This window comes from Lycorma delicatula, chromosome 3 (genome assembly GCF_047948215.1).
Source record: "Lycorma delicatula isolate Av1 chromosome 3, ASM4794821v1, whole genome shotgun sequence".
Taxonomy (NCBI): Eukaryota; Metazoa; Arthropoda; class Insecta; order Hemiptera; family Fulgoridae; genus Lycorma; species Lycorma delicatula.
Window position 1 is genome coordinate 45,735,601 of NC_134457.1, and position 23,218 is coordinate 45,758,818.

Sequence of the window (23,218 nt, forward strand, 5' to 3'; positions counted from 1 at the left end):
GAGTGGAAGTTCAAGTCATGCATTCAGTATTCATTGTATACTCCTATGGCTTAAGTGTAAAGACTATATATGTTTTTGGACTGAGCAGCAAGGGCTTCTGGTGACTGCTTGTTGGAACTGCCTTGACATACTCTGATATACAAGAAGTTTGTATATCACTCAGTGATTTCTTCTTCATAGAAAAAGCAATTTGTTCAAAACTATTTTGTGATTCACGCAACTACTTCATGCAATTCTAATTGCATGAAGAAATGGGACATGGCTTACAAAATGGTAATGAGCCAAAATTCCCTCTTTATATTTGTCAAACTTTCCCCATTTAAAAAAAAATTAATAGTAAAAACACGTTCAGCTCCACTCCACTGTTCCATTATTACTAAATAGCAAGGCTGTCTAAATCTCACATCTAACAGGCCCGCCAGATCCCTTGACCTGCCTACACAATTCGCAATATTTCCATTTCCTTCCACCACCATGTACAACAGTAATTTAGCAGTTTCAGACATAGTTCTCAGAAAAAAAATTGCAAAACAAAAAAAATAGCAAGAAATAGTATATGTTAATAAAATTATTAAACACGAGAATAATGTTAGCTGTAACAAGGATGCTGTTAAGTATTTTGCAGAAACAGATTTTTAAAAATAGTATCATAATTCTAGCCATAAGTAGGCTTACCATACATCCGGGATTAGCTTGGACAGTCCTGGTTTTTTAGTGCTGTCTGGGGTTGAAAAATGTCCAGGGTTTGAGAACTTTATGACTGGCGATGACTTTTTTTAATTTTAAACCTATATGTTCGACATCATGTTTTTAAACATTCTCTTACAGCCGTGTATCTCTCGGCTGACCTTGCAGCAAGAGCTGATATCAATTTTGATGGAGTTGTGGCTACCGGTCTCGCCACAACGTTTTACTTAGTCATTTGGCAACACAACAGGGACAAAGTGATGAACATTCATTGTTGAAGCAGGTAATTCAAAACGAAAGGGTAGGTAGTGGTTCAAGTTCTGAAAAAGTACCACATAGTATTGAAAAGAACTGGAAAACAATTTTTAAGGTGTTTCAAGAGACTAATATTTCATGTTGCAATATTTCTAAAATGGTTGAGTTTGTGATGTTTTTGCCTGCGACATCTGCTCAAGTTGAGAAAGTTTTTTTCAATTATGGGGAACATTTGGCCTTTCATATCTATTTTATTAAACATCTGCTAAATGTTAAAATTAATTCAGAACTTTCTTGTTGTGAATTTTATGATGTAATTAAAACAAACAAACCATTTCTGAAAAAAGTCATGTGTAGTGAAAAATACAACTGAATAAATAAAATTTAATGTTTCAGTTAACTGTTAAGACTTTTAAGTAATTTCAAAAATATGACCTGGGATGGACCCAAAAAATATGGTAAGTGTAACCATAAGGTATTTTGTTTAATACAATCTTATTTATCTACATAAAACACTCTATGAGAAGTTCAATGAGGGCGAGCTGATAAAAGGCCCATTTCCATAAATCCTAAATGTCTTCACAAGTTTGCCAATAATTCCAATATATTTCCTTAAACATCTCCTTAAATTTTGTTTGACATAAGGATTCAGAGCAGCCATTGCAGTGGTTATTCTTCCTGTAGATGATCCAGATCCCGCACTTTCACAGTATGTACCTCCAAATTCCCCGTAATGCAAAACCCTTGAGATTGACATTTGGTGTTGATACAACCTATAATCCGAAGCCCCCTTTCCCAAACCAGTATCCATGAAATATTTCATTCAACCAGTGGTACACATTTTTTTCATAATTAGGTGGCATCCAACTTGCATAAACCATTTAGTACAGCTGCCAATAAATTCAAGTCTTGTACTATTTCATCATGTAACATATGAAGATAATTTTCGCTATAGACTGCTTATCTAAAGAAAAATAATTCAACCAAATTTCAATCCCATAAAACACATGAAACTATCACAGAAGTATCATTTAATTCATATATCGCATCTCATAAATTCCTCAGTTCACCTAACAATAAAAAAAACAATACTGCCATTGGTTTAAGATTTTATGATCACTGTATACGATTATATTAATTTAATCCAAAAGAATTACAATGAAATTGTAAACTGTATGGTAAGAGTCTTGCGGATACCATTTCTTATGCTCAAAAAACAAAAATTTCTGTAATATAAATAAAAATGTTTTTAACAAAATGATACTGATATCAAAAAGATAAGACACTACATTTCTATTATCAAAATCTGTTATTAATTTAGAATTTTGTTTAAAAAAAATACATGTTAAATATATGTAACAGACAATAGATATACAATAACAGATAATAATGTTTAAGCGTTCCATATAACAAGCAAAAAATAGAAAAAAATTGTTACAAAACTCTTATCGGCTCAATTTCATTTATATGTAATACATTTCTTAGAAATTATACAATTCTTATGATTATTCGTTGTTTAATAAATGAAATTAGGATGGAAAAATTTTTCTATTTTTTTTCTTATATGGAACACGTATATTACAGAAATTTTTGTTTTGTGTAACAAATCTTTGTTGCCACATTTGCAACACTTTCCTACTGTTCATGATTTTGTGTTTTATTAGCAGCTATAATTTCTTGTAAACTAACACTTATTTTTTTTAATGAAGTGATGGGAATTAAAAAAATTGTTTCATCTTCAGTACTTTCATTTACATAAGAACATTTACTATTAAAACAAGCTGTAGTATATTCTCTTTCATTTACATTATCAAGTTTTTGTACTACCTAGTACTATCACTAGTACTAGGTACTGCTACCTAGCGGCGCGATTCGTAAACCCTCCTTTTTGAGGAAAAAGTGACATATTTGGGTCCTGCGGTTCATCAAATGAAAGAAAAAACGTTGTATAACAAAAATCGAGATATTTTTTGAAAGTTTATTATAAATCTAATTGAACTGAAATGTAATGTCTTCATGCTTATTTTTTAATCTTTTTTCCCCATTTTCATTTCACATTTATGTTAGGTCATGCTTAGAACAGTCAGCATAGTTTGCTGACTTGTCCAGTCCGTGCTGACTTGCCGTGCAGTCCAGTTCTGCGGACTCTTACCGGCGAAGTTCTAACGAACTTCTTGATATGTATTTTTTTCTAGTACGGTAATGGAAATAAAAATTTGTAATAGTTTTAAGGATTGAAGTAAATTTAATTACAAATATTAAACTTTCTTAACTTCACTGTTTATCTCTGTTTATAGAGATGGCATTCAAGATAATTCTGATAATTGTCCAAAAGTACCAAATAGTGATCAACTTGATACAGATGGAGATGGACGGGGTGATGAGTGTGATCCTGACATAGATAATGATGGAATAGCAAATAATCTGGATAATTGTCGACTGGTTTATAATCCAAATCAAGAGGATCAAGATGGTTTGTATTAATATTTTTTTTTTTTTTTATTTGACTAGTTTCTTGTGTATCAATTTCTGTTTTTTTTTTCTTGTTTGGGATCAAGCAAAAATAGTATTACAACAGATAATATACTCAATTAGGCTTTCTGTTTTTGAGAGTATCATTAATTGAACTTCAATGACTTGTGCTATCCATACATTCATATGATTGGTAGGTACTATATGTTGATATTAATCATTTCATTGTATTTCTTCCTCATTAATATGCATATATGTGTAATTCATAATTTTAGGGATGGTAATAATGGTTAAAAATAAATAAATATTGTATTTATTAATTTGGAAAAAGATGGATGAGTTACAAAAAAAAAAACACTCCATGTAAATTACTGGAGAAATCCTATTAAAAGAAGAACAGGAAGAAATACTGTTTTAGTCTTGATCTTATAAGTTGTTACATTGACGCAACCTCTCTGGTCGGAAATTCTTCATTGTAAATCAGTTGAAAGTTCTCCGGTTCGAATCTCAATGAGAATATTTTATTAAGACCAACATCTCAGGCTTTTATTTGGATTTCGGTACTAAATTATAGATACTGGGTTCTTTGGTGGTCAGGTTTCACATCTCAGATGTAGTTGGCCTGAGTCTGTTCAACACTACATCTCATTCACAAATATGTACAAGGAACGTGGCTGCCTACAGGTCCCAAATCCAGAAAGTTGCATGGTATATCTGAAGACTACCAGAATATTCATAAGAAACTATTCATATTATATTTAAGTCTTTCCTTTAAGTTTAAGCCTTTTCATTTAAGTTCTTGTGAGTATTTCTAATTAAATAAAAATTTCAAATAATTAAAGAACTACTAATGTGCACATTCTGTATTCTGAAATGCATATAATATGCTTAACAAAAAAAATTAACATTCACATTATTCAGTGAACAACCAAAAATATTATATTATTGACTGACATTTTTAAATAATTGGGTACGTATGATGTAATTTTTTCTTTTTTTTTAAAGGAAATGGAGTCGGAGATATATGTCAGGATGATTTTGACTATGATAAAGTTCCAAATTATTTAGACAACTGCCCAAACAACTCAAAGATATTTTCAACTGATTTCAGGTAAATTTTATAGTTTTTTTTCTATTAAATTATAATTGTTTTGATTGAGCTACCAACCTTCACAGGAGTGGTGAATGTTAGAAGGTAGTTAGCTGGCACAAATGTAGGTGTAACAGTTGGAAGGAATATTCCCAGGACTGTTTTTTGATGGACAGTAGTTGACTGTTCCAGTGATCACTGTTTTGATTCTCTTTCAGATCGCGAATGCAGTGAGATATACCGGTGGTGTAATGTTCCTGTAAAGGAGGGCAGACTGGCAAACATTTGTCGATATATTATCGGCCAGACTTCGTGTCTCGCGCCGGAGTTTGGAAGTTATGGATTTAGAGGAGTTGGCGAAGAGGCTTTCTCTTATGTGGATGCTGCAGTACACTCTACCCACGTAGTTCTGGTTGGGAGAGAATTTCTCAAAGGTAGACGAGAGAGTTTTCTGATCTGAAGCGGTCTCGGGGTAGCTTACGCGAACATCTCAACGTGAGGTTGACTCTGAGTGACGATTGGAACTCGCTTCCAAGTATAGGGATTTGATGACCCGGTACTTTCATATGATTCGAACAGCAAAAAGGGATTCATGGCGTACTTTTGTGAAGGATCACTGGGGGATTGTCATTTATAGGATGAAAGAAAGAGGCTGTTCTGTCTGCTGTCTTGGCAAGGTGTACTGACAGGAGAGAAACAATTGTGCACTTTGTAGAATGATTTATTGCCAGATAATGATGTGGCAGATGAGTATCATCTGCGTGTTAGGCGTGAAGTCGCTTCTTTTCATTAGGGTGTAGCATCTTTGGAGATTACCGAGATTGAGGTGCGGCAGATTGATTGTAGTTTTGCAAGGCATAAGGCTCCTGGGTATGACGGAATCATTATGGAACTCTTTGTTCGCTCATTGGGCGTAAGCGTAGGTGCAATAACAAAGATTTGGAATAGAATACTTTTTGCTGGCTATTTTCCGCTTTGTTGGAAAAGAGCTGTGATTGCGCCTCTTTTTAAAGGTGGTGACAAGGATCCTACTGTGATTACATTGTACAGGCCTCTGACGCTTCTGCCAGTGCTTGGTAAGGTGTTTGAGAAGGTGCTGTATTTGCGGATTAATGGAAGTTGGCCTCGCGAAATCTCTTGATGGAGGACCAGTATGGTTTTCGGCCGGGAAAAGGCACAAAGGATGGAATTTTAAAAGTGCATGACATCGTTACTAACTCCGACTGTGTATGTCCTGGGTATATCCAGGGCCATTTAAAAACTTAAGATGGCCCTCTGCCTTATATCAATTACAACGACGGGCGTGTACGCGTGATGAGATTGGGGTGCAACAAAGTTACTTTCGTAACCGATATATAGTGCTTCTATATAGTGCTCATATATGATGGTGGCACTGAGGTGAGTAAGATGTTGTCCAAGGGTGTCTCCAAGGCAGTGTGCTGGATCCTCTGCTTTGGGTTGTTGAGTTTGAGTCTTTTATGCAGTTGAGGTTGCCCAGTAAATGTCGTGTCGCCCCTTATGTCAATGATGGGTTTCTGCTGGTCGGCGGAGACTCTTTGTTAACGTCAGCATGAAGAGTACTAGAGCAGGAATCAACACAAAATGGTATTTAGCCCTCAGCACCATCACCACCATGATGCTGAAGGACTATTTGGCCTCTACACGGCGAGCCTGTTTTTCGATGATAGGCCATCCTATTCGTTATGTTTCGTTGCAATGGTATTTGGGTGTACTGCTTGATGAGAATTTTAGATTCAAGGAGCACTTTCATAATGTTGCTAAGAAGGCGTATGATGCCTTCTTCAGCATTCATAGTGTTGTTCAACCCGATTGGGGTCTAAATTTTAAAACAATGAAAAGTTTATATAAAGGTGTGTTTGAGTAAACTAAATGAGGTATAAAAGCTACCGTGATATTCTGTGGAGAGCTCAGCATCTCCTGTTACTTATTGTGACGGGGAACTGTAGAACTTTTTCACGTGAGACAGTTCTAGTTATCGCAGGTGTTAAACCAATTGACATCCTTGTGTTGGAATGTCAGCTACGTTACACTGCGAAGAAGTCGGGTGAACTGACTGCGCGGCGTATTCGAGAAATAGAGGAGGAAGGTTTTGGTATTTGCCAGGACAGGTAGGATGAAGTGGCAGATGGGCGGTATATGCATACTCTTTTTCCAAACATAGGGATATTGGGTCGCCTCATGGATCACTCCGAACGGGGTTGTGACTCAGTTCCTTTCTAGGCATGGGGCATTTCAGGGCAGGCTGATTTGATTTTGCTTGACTGTCTCGTCAGTGTTCTCAATGCTTAGAATCGGATGGTGCATACCATGTGCTGTACATCTCAAAAGATGAGTTTAATCGTGCAGAGGTGGTCAGGGAGCTTGAGGGTATTGGTTCGAGTCTGCATCTGTGGGCTAACTGGAAAATTAGATTTGAGTGGTGCATTGTATAAAGATTTTTAAGGTTTTCGGTGTTCAAAAGGATTGCAGAGGGTGTTTAATGTAGAACAATAGCCTTGGTGGCTAGGACCCGTTTGGGTGCTTTTCCGCCAAAGTAGGAGCATTCAGCAATTGTGCCTGGTTCTTGTCTGGTATATTCATGGTTTGATTTATAGGTAATTTTGGATGCTTTTGGATGCAATTGCGATGTTACAAACAATTTTTGAGTGTTATGAGATTAATATTTTGTTATAGCTCAATTTGAAAATTTCTATTAGCTATCAGTTTTTTTTGGTTCAGTTTAGGTGAGTTTGAAAAAGATATTTTGTTACTTAATGGGTTCCAACACTGATGGAAATGTCTTTCAAGGCATTTGCATCAGTGCCATCCCGATGACAAAATATTTAATCAGGTATTGAGAGTTTAGAACATGATCTCTGGTAAAGCCATCAGGACTAGAAACAAAGGGGGTGTTGTGGCAATCGGGATGTAATTATACATACTGCATACAAATTCCATAATACTAACTACAGTTTATCAAATTATTTTGTAATTTAGTCTAATAAGGGACTTCATTAAATATTTCTTGAGAATACAGAACCCTTCAAAGGAAATGTTTTATTTCAATAGTTTTTAAATAAATAAATAAGCAATAACATTTACAAAAACTACATTATTTTATAAGGTATTAAAAAACAACTTCTAGCAAGACGTTACATCTTTTTTTTAGAAAATGCCTAGTAATATAGATCAAAAGTCCCCAAGGTTCTACGTAGGTGATCTTTGTAGTATGGTACGAGAATTATAGACCTTGTACACATTAGTCAATTTCAACATCATCTGATTATTAAGTTGGGTACTATTTTAATTGTTACTCAGAGCTGTCTGCCCTACTGTTATAGAACACTGATACACTTAAAACTGTATAAGTCTCCTGCATCTGACAATAGGATATTTTGTTACTTATCTCTTGAGATGTTTATCACATCAATTATTTATACTTACTGCTCTATTAGTATTTAGCATTTTTATGCAAAATAGTTTTAGCAGTACTGTTATTGGTATATAGCTTAAGGAATTCCTGATTATAATTTTTTTACAAATAATATTTGAATAATTTTCCTTTTACGTTTTATAGGACTCTTAAAAAGAAACTTTAAGATTCATTTTGTTATTGAATGCATTAAATAAAATTATTAAAACTGTCATTTTTGATTAATTAATTTTTTATATTAATCAATAAATGGAATGTAAATCATTATCTGGCCACCAAGATCCTTAGATCTTACACCTACAGATTTCTAATTATGGGAGGCAATGAAAGGATCTGTTTATATGAGCAGTTCCAATATGCTGGATAAAATGAAAAATAACATAAGTGAATTTGTATTTTCAAATATATTAATATTTACTTATAAACCACACATAGGTGTTTCTGCATGTTTATTTTTCAAATAAATTGATGAAACATGTTCAGAGGCATGCTGGAGGCAAATTGTGGCCATATTGAAAATCACTTGTAAATAAAAATTTATTATAGTATATATTCTGCTGTTTCATCATTGTTAATTGAATAAAATAAATGCTCGTTAACATTAGTGTACAATTTTATTCGTGATGCCATATATATATATATATATATATAATTTTTTTTTTTCATTTAGAACATACCAAACAGTGGCTTTGGATCCTGAAGGTGATTCTCAAAATGATCCAAATTGGGTTATTTACAACAAAGGTGCTGAAATAGTCCAGACATTGAACAGTGATCCTGGTTTAGCAGTAGGTAAGGAATTTTTTATTAGAAATTAAAAAATCACAATTTACTGGCTGTAATAACGTACGCTACACCGATCTTCATGATGGAATAGTAGCAAATCTGTTTTTTATCCAGAAGAATCTGGGTTCAAATCCCAGTCACGCTTAAAATTTTTCATATGGTACAAAATTCATCTGTTGTATAGTAACTATAATTGCATGTAATTCTATTGCTGCACTGAGAATAAATAAATAATGATAAGTTTGATTTGGAATACAGTATCGATTTTTACTGTATAATAGATTGGCAAGAATGGCAATATTCAAGCAGTTAAGTTACTAGTTTGATGAACAGCACAGCCGTACTATCACTGAAACTCTTGTCTAAGACAATGGTTGAAGATTAAAAATATCCAATTAAGAATCTTTAAAATTGAACTAATCAGCTTATTTGATCACAATTAAATAATTGTAATGTAAATGAATTTGTCTCTGATTGTCAGCTGCAAAGATTATACATAATTATTAATGACAAACTGAACCACATTTATATTTTATAGACTTTTTAACTTAATCAAAATGCTTTTAATTATTTGTTCTTGCAACCTTGTCGACACTAATGCTGTTATTTTGCACTATAGTTCCAACAGTGGTTTTTAGAGTTATATATTGCAAGTAATAAGTAGTTAATAACTATTAGTAGAAAAAAGAATATGTTAATTGTTCTTGGTTGTTTTAAATAAACTTGATTCAAATTTATATTTCTTTTAATGCAATTGGTATGTGTGAGTTGTTCTTTTAAGTTTTCATTGCTTGAAGAGATTGCATGTTTGTACACAAATTTATGTCAACAAGACAAAAGATTGTGATCAAATTGTTCAATGATAAATTAAGTAAAGGTAATTTAAGAGAAAGAGTGATTGAATAAATCAGTAATTGCTTACACTTGTCATTCTTCAAATAAATACTGTCAAGTAGGTGAGTAAAGTATTTAGTATTAGTTTTATTTGTTCAGCAATTGATTTATTTATAAGTATTTACTGAAAATTACAAACAAATACTAATTCTGTGTAAATAATTACTGAAATTGTGTGAATAAATGCTACTTTTTTACAAATATATATAATTGAATATTGGTCCATTTGTAAGGTAACCTCTGACCAATCTTAAACAGTAGCTGTTTACTTTTTGTGTCATAGTTGCTTTTATGGATATCCATTCTAAAAAATAACACACAGCGAGAGACAGTTAATAAGGAATTGTAGATGAGCTTCTTTGATTCAAAAAGATCAGTTGGAATATCTGAAGAGAACATTTTTATCATAAATCAATGACAAAAGGGAAAACACATTAACACTGCAACAAAGTATTGAAATCTTTTTATTTTATCTGCCTGACTGTGGTTTTTAATTAATAGACTTCTGAGTGCACTCAGTTAGTGCACTGGTCAGTGAGCATAACGTTTGATTATGTTTTGATTAGGATTAACAGGAAAGTAAGACACTGGATTACTTTTCATCAAAATCAATTTCAGCTTGACGTAACCAAACAAAAGTGGAATGCTAGGTTTAAAATGTGCTGTAGTTGACGTTATCCATTTGGAAATTAAAAACTGGCACAGTTTAATGACTGCTATATAAATTGAAAAGAGTACGTGACTATGAACTATCAAATTACTTACAATGCAGAAGAAAAAATTACTAATGTAGATGCTTCATGTCAGGGAAACCCCGTGATAATCAAAATTAGAGGTGCATTACAAATTGTTTTAAAATTTTATGGTGTTTTTTGCTTATTTTGGAAAAATGGCAATGGAATTGGTTGCTTAAGCCATGCAGGACCCCTGGAAACGCCAAAGAACAGATATACAACTCTCAGGATGCCAAAGAATGAGTTATAATAGAACGATTTTGGGCAGCTTAGGAAAGTGTTTCCACTGTTAGGAATCCTGAGGATAAAATTAGATAAAGTGCCAAAAGTTGTAATTGCTTGTGCAGTTTTATATATTGGTATTTTTTTTTTATAGAAGCTACAAAGCTTCTACAGAAATAAAGACAGCCCTTGAATTCTTTTTATGAAAGTAAGATGGACCAGATTAGTATTGTAGAAATATGAGAAAAATGACACCAATAATTTTGTTGACACCACGTAGACCGATATTTGAATTCTGTATTTTAGTGCTTACAAAACAAAATGGGGGCTGAGAAATTTTGGTTTAAAGCTCGTTATTTTCCATAATATTAGGCTCTAAAGATACAACCAAGCAATTACTCATATAAATAATACAGCTGATGACTCAGAAGTGTAACTGGACATATTGATTTAAATAGACAGTTGATAGTTTCTAACCAAGATTGCTTGAATTTGGTCAGTGTTGGTCAAACCAACACAGAATTAATTAGACAGGACTCTGTGTATTATCACACCAGCTACCTGATATAGCACATAAAACCAAAGCCAAATAAAAAAACCAAACAAAATAATTTATTGCATTTACTAATAATGTATGAATTGAATAATGACTGTAGGGGTGAAGTGGAATTCATGTGTTGTCAACATCATTAACTTACCAGAGTCTTGAAGAGACTGTTAGATAAAAATTCATTTTGGCATCTCAGTCATCAGAGAATTGCGTGACTCATTATGTCCTGAAAAGCATGAACATTTTGAACTATATGAATAAATGTTTAAAAGAGATAGGTCAATTGTATGGAAAAAGTAGTATACAATGTGGAGAGTGATGAAGTAGTCAGTTTTATCTAACAAATAATTTGGAATCAAAACAATTACTAAAGAGTTTGGTTATACTAATAACTGTAGTAATACAGTATAGTTTGCCCTAGTATAGGAATATTTATTTCATTTTTGTAATCTTTATATATGGAAAATAATAATTATCCTGATGTACAAAAAAAATGTTTTTTCTGTAACGTGACTTTAATAAGGTTTCTTATGGTAATATAAAGTATAATTTTATAGCATGTCATGTTTTTTTGTGCTGAATTCAAATCTTGAAAACCAAAATTGAATGGCAGCTGAATCTTTTATTTACATGAATTTAGAAAAAACCTGATTTTAAATAATATAGTATAATAAAATAAGATTCCTATAATATAATACCATACTACAGCTATGCCTTTATTGTAATATGATATTACCTTACTAAATATTTGTTTTCTTTAGTTTTCTCTTGTACTTAACCTCTAGAATGTTTCCATCATTTATATATTCTGGCATTTACATGCTCATCACTTACACTATCAAGGTTAGTTGGAAAAAAGTCCAAATGTGAGTGCAACTTGTCTATTTTCAGAAGCATATTACAGCCCAGTTTTATATAGTTTTCAACAAGTTCATTCACTAGTTCTATACAGTTCTCAGCCTTCTTACCCAGGAATGTTTTAATAATATTTTGAAATGACATCCATGCTTCTTCCTCAGATCCATTCAAACACATCTCAAAGTCTGAATCCTTCATTTACTTCTATCTATGGTCCAACAAATATTCCTTTTTTGATTTTTTCTCACTGATCTTAGGAAAATTGCTCTTAAGGTATAAGAAACCTTAGCCATTGTCGATTTTGCTAGCAAAAATTGTTAGATGATTTAGACAGTTACAAGGCATTTTTATATAAATTACTAATAATACATAAAAAACAATGTCTAAGAAAGACAACAAAAACAATGCATGTCTTATCAGAAAAAAATAGGAATAAAACAAAAGACCAAACTTGTGATAGTGTTTACAACAAACCCAGAATAAAACTGATTCTCTGATCTGGGTTATCCACAGTAAAAATAATGATTGAAATGACTATTATCAATTATTTAGACATTAATTAAGGCCAATAATTAAATCATTATGAGCAAGCTTATGTACAAGCCCAAAAGAGCTTCCATAACCAGCTCAGACACCTTTGGCTGTGAATTAAATGTACTTACACCCTATTATATATGTATAAATAAATAAATAGGCAGAATGCCTACTGCCTCACATACCTTTTTATTTCTTCCCATTACATTTGAAATCTTATAAATTTTAGTCCATTCAATCACAACCAAACATTCAATTTACATTTTAATTGCTCATTAGTTAAGTTGGTAGTTTCATCAGTACTGTAAGAATTGCTGCTTACAGTACTTTCAATTTTGGATATTTTTTCCTACTCCTCTAATAATTCAATGAAATTTCTCTCCCACTGATGCAGTTTTATTATCTTATTGACCATCTTGTCTATTTTTCTTATATTTCATTCTTCATATTGTTATTTTCTTCCCTAATTACTGCTCACACTCAATTACAGTTTTGCACCAAAATTTTCTTTGCTACCATCAGTTTACCAAATAAAGTGATTGTTTAAAATGACTTTATTGTATATGAATTCAGGCAGTAGATTGTACATAATGATGTTTATTCAAAATATTAATAAATTCTTAATCTTTTATAATTTTTAATCAATCAGGGAGAACATTGGAAACAATTGCACAATTATCACCATTGTTAGTTTTTTTATTTTACATTAATTAAAAAAATAATTTGGATGATGTGTCCTTAACAACGACATAACTTTTGGTGTAAATACACTCAAATAAAAAGTACTTTTTTTATTGATATCTATGAAAAAATGTGATTTTTTTAACATCAGAAAATAACTGATTGTTTCATGAATATTTATTCCATTTTTAATAGTCATCATCAGATTATCTGATACTTGGTTTCTTAAAAATGTTCGTACATGTATAGTGCGTGCATTAGTATGTGTAGTTAATTCTACAGTTAAAGCCTTGTTAAATAACATTACACCAAATCGGACCAACTTATTAAAGAAAATTAGTTCTTCAATAAATAAACTTTTAAGTCTGAAAAAACAAACTTTGAATGGAACCTTTTTTTTACATTAATTTTTAAGATTAAATCATACAGTTCTAGTATTAGCATAGAAGACATGGTAACGTTTTTAAAAAAGGAGGTTCCATGGAACCAGAAAGAATTTAAAAAGAATAGAAATTTAATAAGAATAAAAATTTAAATTTTGTTTATACAAGAGCGGTCCAGAAAGTAACTCATTTTTGTGCCTAGCGTGGAGATGGATAGGGATAAAACAGCATCTTGGCATCAAAACGTTTCTACACACATTATGCACCAAGCTGTTGTAGCGTGTGGACTGTGATTTTTCTACTTTGTTTGTTGTGAATTGTTGAAATGTGTGCTTCAATAGAAAATCCCATGAGTTGTGAGGTGCGTTCAGTGATTAGTTGTTTACTTGCAAAAAACCCTCAAACCAATTGAAATTCATCGGCAACTTTCTGAGTGTACAGGAATGGAATAATGAGTGATGGTGGAGTGAGGCAGTGGTGCATTCTGTTTAACCCACCGGGTTGGTCTAGTGGTGAATGCGTCTTCCCAAATCAGCTGATTTGGAAGTCGAGAGTTCCAGCATTCAAGTCCTAGTAAAGTCAGTTATTTTTACACGGATTCGAATACTAGATCGTGGATACCGGTGTTCTTTGGTGGTTGGGTTTCAATTAACCACACATCTCAGAAATGGTCAACCTGAGACTGTACAAGACTACACTTCATTTACACTCATACATATCCTCATTCATCCTCTGAAGTATTATCTGAACGGTAATTACCGGAGGCTAAACAGGATAAAGAAAGAAAAAAAGTGGTGCATTCAATGTAAAAATAGTCGCACCAATGTTAATGATGAGAACCGCAGTGGTCGGCCTAGTCTTGTGATTGATAAACTGACGATGAAAATCAACAACAAAATAAGTAAAAATCTCTACATTACGATTACGGAACTGTTGCTTCATTTTCTCCTAATTTCACGAAGTTTACTACATGAAATTGGAATCACAAGTTTTGTGCCAAAAATCTAAGGCGGCATATTTCTACAGAAAGGAATTGAAAAGCTTGTGCATCGTTATGATAAGTACCTCAATTTAAATGGCGACTATATATAAAAATAGATTAAGAATGTCCCTTCAAATGTATATAATAAAATTTCTTTTTTTTTATTTGGTTGGTTTTTTATTTTAAAACATAAGTTACATTCTGGACATCTCTCGTAATTTCTCTTATTTCATCTATTGTTTAACGTGGGTTGTTATTTAAAATGTTACATACCTTTTGTGTTGAGCAAAGGATACCCAATTTTTTTTAACAATTACATTCTAAATACAGTATAATTTTGATAACACTGTCATATGGTCAAAATGATCAACTGGCACTCAAAATTTTTCACGTAGTTTTCATTTTTTTCTCAATTAACTTTTAGTTATGCATAATGTTTTGTTAATAATGTCATTTGACTGAGGAGGTCAAATCGGACCCAAATCTTTTGATGAAATTTTGACCTTTTTCGCAGTTGTATTCTAAGGATTTGCATAATTAAGACATTAATATTTAAAAACCCTATGGCATATTTTAAGTAAAAATCTGTCGAGGGCAAAGCCAAAAAATGTATACAAAACCTTTGCCACCAGCTTTTTTAAAATGCATTACACCACAATGTTAGAAACTGTAAACTAGTCTCTAAGCCATTATTCATACTACTTTTTTTTCATCTGCCAGGATGTTTTCATTTTCATTTTCATTCTTGATGTGTTTTCAGCTTACGTATTATTTTCAAAATTTGATTAATTTCATCATCCAAATCTATTTAACAGATGTGATGATAGCATAGTAAAATCACTTATACAGTTTCACAAAAAATAAGCATGGTATACGCTGATGGCATAAGTAGTTGTAGTATTCAGTTATAACATCTTAGTTCAGTTGATTTTAAAAATTATTTAGCTGAACTAAATGTTTGAATAGTTTTTGAATAGGTCCCAAAATATAATAAAAAATCATACACTAATAAACAATTATGCTAAATATTGAAATTGCAAATTATACAGTCTATATTAATAAGGTTAATAATATTAAATAATCACATATTTTCTATGAAATTCTATTTATTTATATGTAATTTATATAAATAAGTTTTTTTGTAATGAAAATAATTATCTTACAGTTAGCTGACAAAGAGATATTAAAAGTCATTTATATAACCATATAACTGTATTTTAGTAAGACATCACCTTTTTATTTTATTTGTTTCAGGTAAGAATAAAATATGTGTTATGTAACATATAACAAAACAATTTACAAATAATCTAGGTTATAGGTGATTGTAGTAACTATGATTATATCAAAAGGCTAAAGGAGTGAACAATTTTATTAATTCAGAATGTCACTTAATCAATTTAATAAAAGTCTCCAATTTTTACTTCCTTGCACGAAGAAAAGGAAGTATTGTGATTGTGAAAAATTTTGGTTTTCAGATTTTAAAGGAAATATCCAATTTGACCATCACTAAATCATTTTGACTAGTTTCGTCTCGCATAACTCAAAAACAATTAGCTGTAGGATGTTGAAATTTTGGATTTAGGACTGCCGTAACAACTAGTTGTGCACCTCCCCTTTTAATTACAGTCTATTGAACTGAAGTGTGCAAAAAAACCCCTCCAAAAAAAAAAATTGGAATTTAGACTTTTTCTTAACTGCAATAATAAGCCCTCAATGAGAGCTTTTTAACAATATATCATAAGTGGTACTTATTTTCATTGGTTCCAAAGTTATAGCCAAATAAAATTTTAATTAATGAAATATTTTGAATCTTACAAGCGGAAAGCACATCGATTCGAATCAGACTTTATATCCTCTTTCCTTTTTTAATTAAATATATTTATTTATTAATAGTTATAAACCTCTGATTGTAAAACAAATTTATGACAGATAATCAAAAAAAGGAAATTAAAAAATATCACAAGTTATTAATGAAATAAAATTTTATGTACTTTTTATTTAAAAAAATATGTTTATGTAATTTAATAGGCATACAAGGAAGTCATGTGGTGTCCGGATGAGAATTATTTTAATTTTTGAAAATGTTATTTTTTGCCAACCAGTATAACACTTGGCAAACAATAAAACAAACATTTTGATGTAAAAAGTATTAATTGTTCATTTAACTGAATAGAATATATTATACTATAGTTGTTTTACAGGTTTTGATGCATTTGGAGGAGTTGATTTTGAAGGTACATTTTTTGTTGACACTGAAATCGATGATGATTATGTTGGTTTCATTTTCAGGTAAATTGTTTTATTAAAATTATTTTGTAGTAAATTATGTTTTAGGTTTTCTTTTTAAATTAATTAATACTGGCTAATGCAAGATCTGCTCAAAGCATATCCAATTTTAAGAAATTTTTCTTTATGAAGAAATATCTCTAACATTCAGTTATTGTGGACAAGAAAATAACAATTCTTATTCTTCTACAATGTTGCAGTTAAATAAAAACCTTCATGTGTTGTAACTTGCTCCTCATGTGAACCACAAGGTAATAATGGGTTTAATGAACTCTTTTTTATCCGCTAATTTACAATTTGGTCATTTATTTTGGAGTACAATGCCCAGACAGTATATTTCTCTAATTTCCAAAAGAATGGAAGTATAAAAATTATCAAAGGATAAAATATGGTTGGCACTCTGCAGAAATATATGACATAATCTTACCACTGTGTTACCAATGTCTACTTCCTCTGGTAGTCTTGTACTACTTCCCTCTCCTGAATAAATTTCAAATTTATATGCATACCCTGCAGTGTTATCGAGTACAAAAAACTTAATTCTCCACTTGTGTGGTTTCTTAGAATTATACTGATTCATATAAAATTGTATTTTGGTAGAGCATATTTGCTCATCAAGAGAGAATCTTTGATCTAATAGTATTGTACCAAATGCTCTGTGTTCAAATATTCTACAAGAGGCCAATTTTATATAAGCAATCATGATTAAGGTCACGTGATGGGGGATGCATCTCATTACTATTAAAATGAAGGAACTGTCTTATTTTTTCAAACCTGTTCACAGTCTTAGTCTGTTTTATGTGATAAAATCTAAATTTATTGCACCATTACTCTGCGATAATGATAAAACTGACACAAATATCAGTAGTCCAATTTTTTTTTTAATTTCTAGTTTCTAACATTTACTAGATCTTTGGTACAGAAAAACTTTTGTTTCATGGACAACCTCCTCTATAAAACTGTCAATTATAAAATTGTTGAAAAATCTGTAAGAACTATCCAGTTCCAAGATTTCAGCTATATGTTGTAATAGTATAAGTGAAAACTGGGATTTATTGTAATTTAAATGCTCTTTCTTCCACACTAAAATTCTAATTGTTTTTTTGCCACTGACAGTATTTGAAACTGACTGTGACAATCAGCATTAGTGGTGGGGTGAGCAGGAGCAAAAGGAAGGCCTGCATTATCTAATTTTACATTCTGCTGTTCAAAAATGTCATCATTGAGATCAGTATTATCTCTATCTAAGAGCCAATAAGATACTCAGTATCATCTATAGGTTCTAAAATATCTTGGTCATTCTCTAAATTTTCGTCTGAAATATAAAGATCTTAAAAATTCTGTTTCTGAAGTCGTCAGCAGATATTTTAAGAAACAAATAACTATTTTAAAGAAATTAAATATAAATATCAAATAATAATATTTGTAAAAACATGTAATAATAATAATAATAAAGTAAACGTCTAACACGTGACACTTGGAAATTGTGTAAGTTTAGAAAATATACAGTACTTCACGTATGATGTTGCAGAACTGTAACAAACAGAAAACACGATTTTCCTCAACAGAAATAATTAATTAATTTAAGGGGGACCACTTGAATGTCTAAATTAAACTGCAATAAATATGTAATCAATTTTTAAAAACCAGAATTTATAATATCACTGACAATATAACTCACATTCAGCACCCAATTCAACTAGACAACAAACCACACAATTTTTAATTATAAATCTTATAAAGAAAGGATGTCTAAACACATACATGAGTGATCTAGTGAGTATGTTATGAAACAAAGTTCAAACGCATACGTTGTAAAAGTACAACATGCAACCAGGCCTACTTCTTGAAAATAAACAAAATATATGTGTAAAATCGCTATGTTGCAGAAGTACAACACTGTGCATTTAGGGTTATATCAAGGGTTAATATTTGAAATTTAAAAAGAAATAACCATTTTTTAATTAACCAAAATAAAAAGAAATGGGTTCACATTTTAATTTTTAGATGTACATAACTTCTATAGGTATTAATAAGTAGGAGGAACCCTTAAATATTTTTTTAACTGTTAAACAGAAAAATAAAATTTAACAAATGCTTCTATCTCAAAACAATTTAGTTTTTGATATAATACCACCACTCTTCTAAGCATCTGTGGGGGTTAACTATAAAAGTTTAAAAGGAAGGCTAGGGCTGTGACATCATTTTAAAGAGCATTGAAAAACATCAGGTTATGATTACCTTAACTAAAATGATGGCACCTTAATATTTTTTACTGCTGCTAGTTTCAAAAGTAACCTACAGAATAATATCCAGCAGTGTTCTTATACCAAAAATTACAACATTTTGAGATAAGAGCATTTGCGAAATTTTGTTTATTTAGTGTAATATAAAATAAGATGAAACATACTTCCCTAACAAATAAAATTTTGTCTTTTAAAATTGATGCCAAATTAACAGTGTTTTTGGTTGTTTTATTTTTTTATTTTTAAATTTGTATTAATATAAAAATTTAATAAGAATTTAAAAACTATTATTGTTTTTTGTTAAGTACTCACCTTTAAAATCACGTAAGACTTTTTTAAATTTTATTTTATTGCATGACAAAAAACTACTATCATTTATTACTTTCCAAACATGCTGCATATTTTCTTGCTTCCTCTTTACATACTGTTTTATATTTTTTTAATCCTCTTTACAATATTCTTTAATGAAATCTCACATTAAAATATAAATATCTTCCTTTGTTTATGACAGTTACCAAGACAATCATAAATTTTATACTGTTATGTGGAAAAAGAATACTCAAACATATTGGCAAGCTACACCATTTAGAGCAGTAGCAGAACCTGGAATACAGTTGAAACTTGTTCAATCTGGAACAGGGCCTGGACAAATGCTTCGTAATTCTCTTTGGCATACAGGAGACACACAAGATCAGGTAAAACATGCTCTTAATTTATAAAAATGGGTTATATGAATATGAAGGCAAAATTTGCACCTTTGAATGAATTCTATTTCTGTAATTATTAAAATAATTTTTAAGATTTTCTAATTCTGTCATAATCTAATTACATATGAATATGCCTGCTTCTAGTCATTATAATGAAAGTGCAATTATCAATAAATTAGATATGCTAATAATATGAATTATTATGTATACCAGGGTCATTTGGAAAGTTCTGTGGCCTATCATAGAAATAGTGGAAATAAGATCAAATGATTATGATGTTTGTCAAATTTGACCCTTCAGTGGTATGCTGCAAGTTTCAGACGCATATGTTTAGATGCTTGTTTTTGGCAATTGAGTAAAGCAAACAAGTTTTGACAGTTTCTGAAAAATAGATAAAATTGAATTTCAAGTAAAAAAAAAAAAAAAAAACATCTTGATAGAATGTGTCCACTACATTTTACATGATGTTTTGGATATTAAAAAAGGTTTTTTCTCAACTTATGCCGTGTTAATTAACAGTAAAGCAAAAACACATTCAACTGAACGTTTCTCAAGAATATTTAAGCTTATTTAAACAAGATTCTGCTGAGTTTCTTCAACATTTCATAGTAGTAGAAGAAACATGGTTTCACCATTTCACACCCAAAATCAAACAGCTGGTGAAAGTGTACCAAAGAAAGCAAGAATAGTTTCACCTGCAGGTAATGTCACTGCTATGGTTTTTTGGGATTCTCGTGTTGTAGTACTCAAATGTACCTGGTAAAAGGCAGAACAATCACTGGCGACTATTGAACTTAACTACTGGAGTGATTGAAAAATTCTATTCAGGGTAAATATGCACATCTGGCTAAAAATAAATTGCTCTTTCTATATGATAACGGCCTTCCACATGTACCATATCACCAGATTTGGCTCCCAGTGGTTACTTCCTCTTTCGAAACCCTAAAAACATCCAGGGTAGATAAATCTGGTGACCCAGGTGGTTGCAGATCACAGGAAATAACTTTCTCCCAAAGAACTCCCATAACAGCAATATTGTGTTATTCACAGTTGCACCATCTTGCTGCAATTAGCAATCAATTTTATTTTATTCTAGCAGCACTATTTAGTCAGTTATAATCTGCTGGTATTGTTCAGGTGTTGCTATTTCTGTGAAAAACATTGGACCCACTATTCTCTTCAGACAAATTGCACATCAAACTCAGATATTTTCTAAATGCGTTGTAACTCATGGAAAATATGAGAGTTTCTGCATTCCAATATTGGTTGTTCTGGCTGTTTGTAAAACCACTTACATGAAAACATGGCTTGTCACAGAAGATAATGTTATCCTAGATGCAAATATTACACGAACAAAACGTAAAACCATTTGCAATAATTGAAGTCTTTTTCCATGACTGGGTTCTCACAATTCCTGCATGACGTGATAAGGTGTGGACATAATCTTAATTTATTTATGGCATTTCATACACTTCCATTTGACATTCCAATCTGCTGAGGTAGCTTTCTTTTGAGATGGTTGTTGAAAGGATGCACAGATACATTCTGAGATTCAGCATTTAAAACTATTGGCTGGCCAGACTGTTTTCATTCATCTACACTACCGGTTTTTCAAAAATGTGTTACTATCCATCATGTTGTTTTATTGGGCAAGTTTGATTGATGAAAAGATTCAGCAAAGTCTTCCTGGCACTTTAAATAATTCAAGAATAAATACACGTTCACCTGCAAAATCTTTATCTTTAATCCAGAAGTTATAGGTTCGAATCACAATCAGGCTTGGAATTTTTCACCTACTATAATTTTCCATACCACATCTCCAGTAGGTTGGCATCAAACTGAAGAAGTCTCACCAAATCTTTTCGTCCCAACCTCAAAAATATAGATTAAAAAAGGCAAAAGTTTTATTAAATTGCTATAAAAAAAACAATAATAGATTTTAAAGGATTTTATTTTAAGTAAAGTTATGTAAATTAACTCAATAAAATTAATTAAATGTAAAAAACAATAACATTGTATTTAAAACTGAAAGAACAAAAAATAAGAAAATTACGTCACTACTTAATCAGAATAATTTCTAAAGTTTAAAAAAAAATTATTTCAATGTGCATTAATGACACTATTCAAAATATTTCTCAGTGAGTATTTCCAAAATGCCTAATGTGATTTATAAGATCAAAAGTTAATTTTACTTAATCATATAACGGCAGTTCTTAATCACCTAAATTGTATGCATATATATATCAAAGTGGAATGAGAAATTTTGGATTTTTTTTTAAATTTTTAACTAGTATTATTTAAAACTTCATTTACAAAGTAACACTGTTTCTATAAAAGAAAATATTTTAATTTTATTTTAAGTAAATTTGTGAGAAGAATATTTTTAAAATGGTTTGGTAATTTTTTAATTTATTTATTGGAAGCATAATAAAACTCCCTTTCTTGTAAAGTAAAATATTCTGTTGAGTTTCATGAAAACAGTTCTGTTGTCTGGTTTGATAGAAGTGGGTATTTTTATTTTTTTTTAAGAATAGAAGTATTACTCTTTTTAGGACCTTGATGTTATGTTGAATACCCTTCATTCATAAAAAAAAAGAGTTGTAGGTTAGAAAATAAATTGTAAGATTTATTAATGAGTTAATATTGCTTATTTTGGAGTGAATTAATCCTCAAGATGTGCATTTTAATTCAAGCTATTAAATCAATGATGCTAACGTGTCATGATATTGGCAGACCAAAAAGTTTTGTTTTAAAAGTTGTGGTTTATAAAATTAATTTAGATTAAAAAAATTAGAAACTCTAAATAAGTTAGTTTTTGATAACTGTGTTATCTATTCTAGTTATTTTTGAATATATAGTGCCAATTTGATATCAAACTAGTTGACTCATTAATCTACATAATTGAACTGATATATTTTTCAATGTTTCCCTGGTCTAACATACCAGTCTTCAAAGAAATTCTGTAAATTAATATGTTGTTTTTGCTTAAATCAATCAAATATTATTATGAGCACATACAAACAAAACTTTGATATTTATCTCAATCAAGCAAAACTAATAAATATTTTTTAAATGAGTAATTCCTCTGAACAAATTGCAATTTTATGTAAAAAAAATACATAAAAGTAAACTTATTACATTATCATAAACTTGAAAAATCACAAGACTAGCAAAACTAAAATCCATTTTCAATTATTCACTGTTGAAACTACTTCATATTAATTTAATGAATTAATATAAGCTAACTTGATGTTATGGTCAGTATAATTCTCATCATTAGCAATTATTTGCTGATATAAAATATGCTGCAATATTTGCCCAAAAAGTTTAGTAATTGGAATGAAGAAACTTACAAAACTGATAAAACTAGTTATTAAGATATTGTAATTATTTTTAATCTTAAAATATGTGTAAAAAT

The 23,218-nt window shown here is 30.8% G+C and overlaps 1 protein-coding gene across 1 annotated transcript in view; it reads left to right on the forward strand.

Moving 5' to 3' along the window:
* Tsp (Thrombospondin) overlaps window positions 1-23,218 on the forward strand; it is a 194,993-nt gene that overhangs the window by 164,101 nt on the left and 7,674 nt on the right. The window contains exons 17-21 of the mRNA XM_075359724.1: window positions 3,240-3,415; window positions 4,420-4,525; window positions 8,608-8,729; window positions 16,763-16,850; window positions 19,605-19,788. Of these exons, the coding sequence (XP_075215839.1) occupies window positions 3,240-3,415; window positions 4,420-4,525; window positions 8,608-8,729; window positions 16,763-16,850; window positions 19,605-19,788 (676 nt within the window). The remainder of the gene's footprint in view (window positions 1-3,239; window positions 3,416-4,419; window positions 4,526-8,607; window positions 8,730-16,762; window positions 16,851-19,604; window positions 19,789-23,218) is intronic.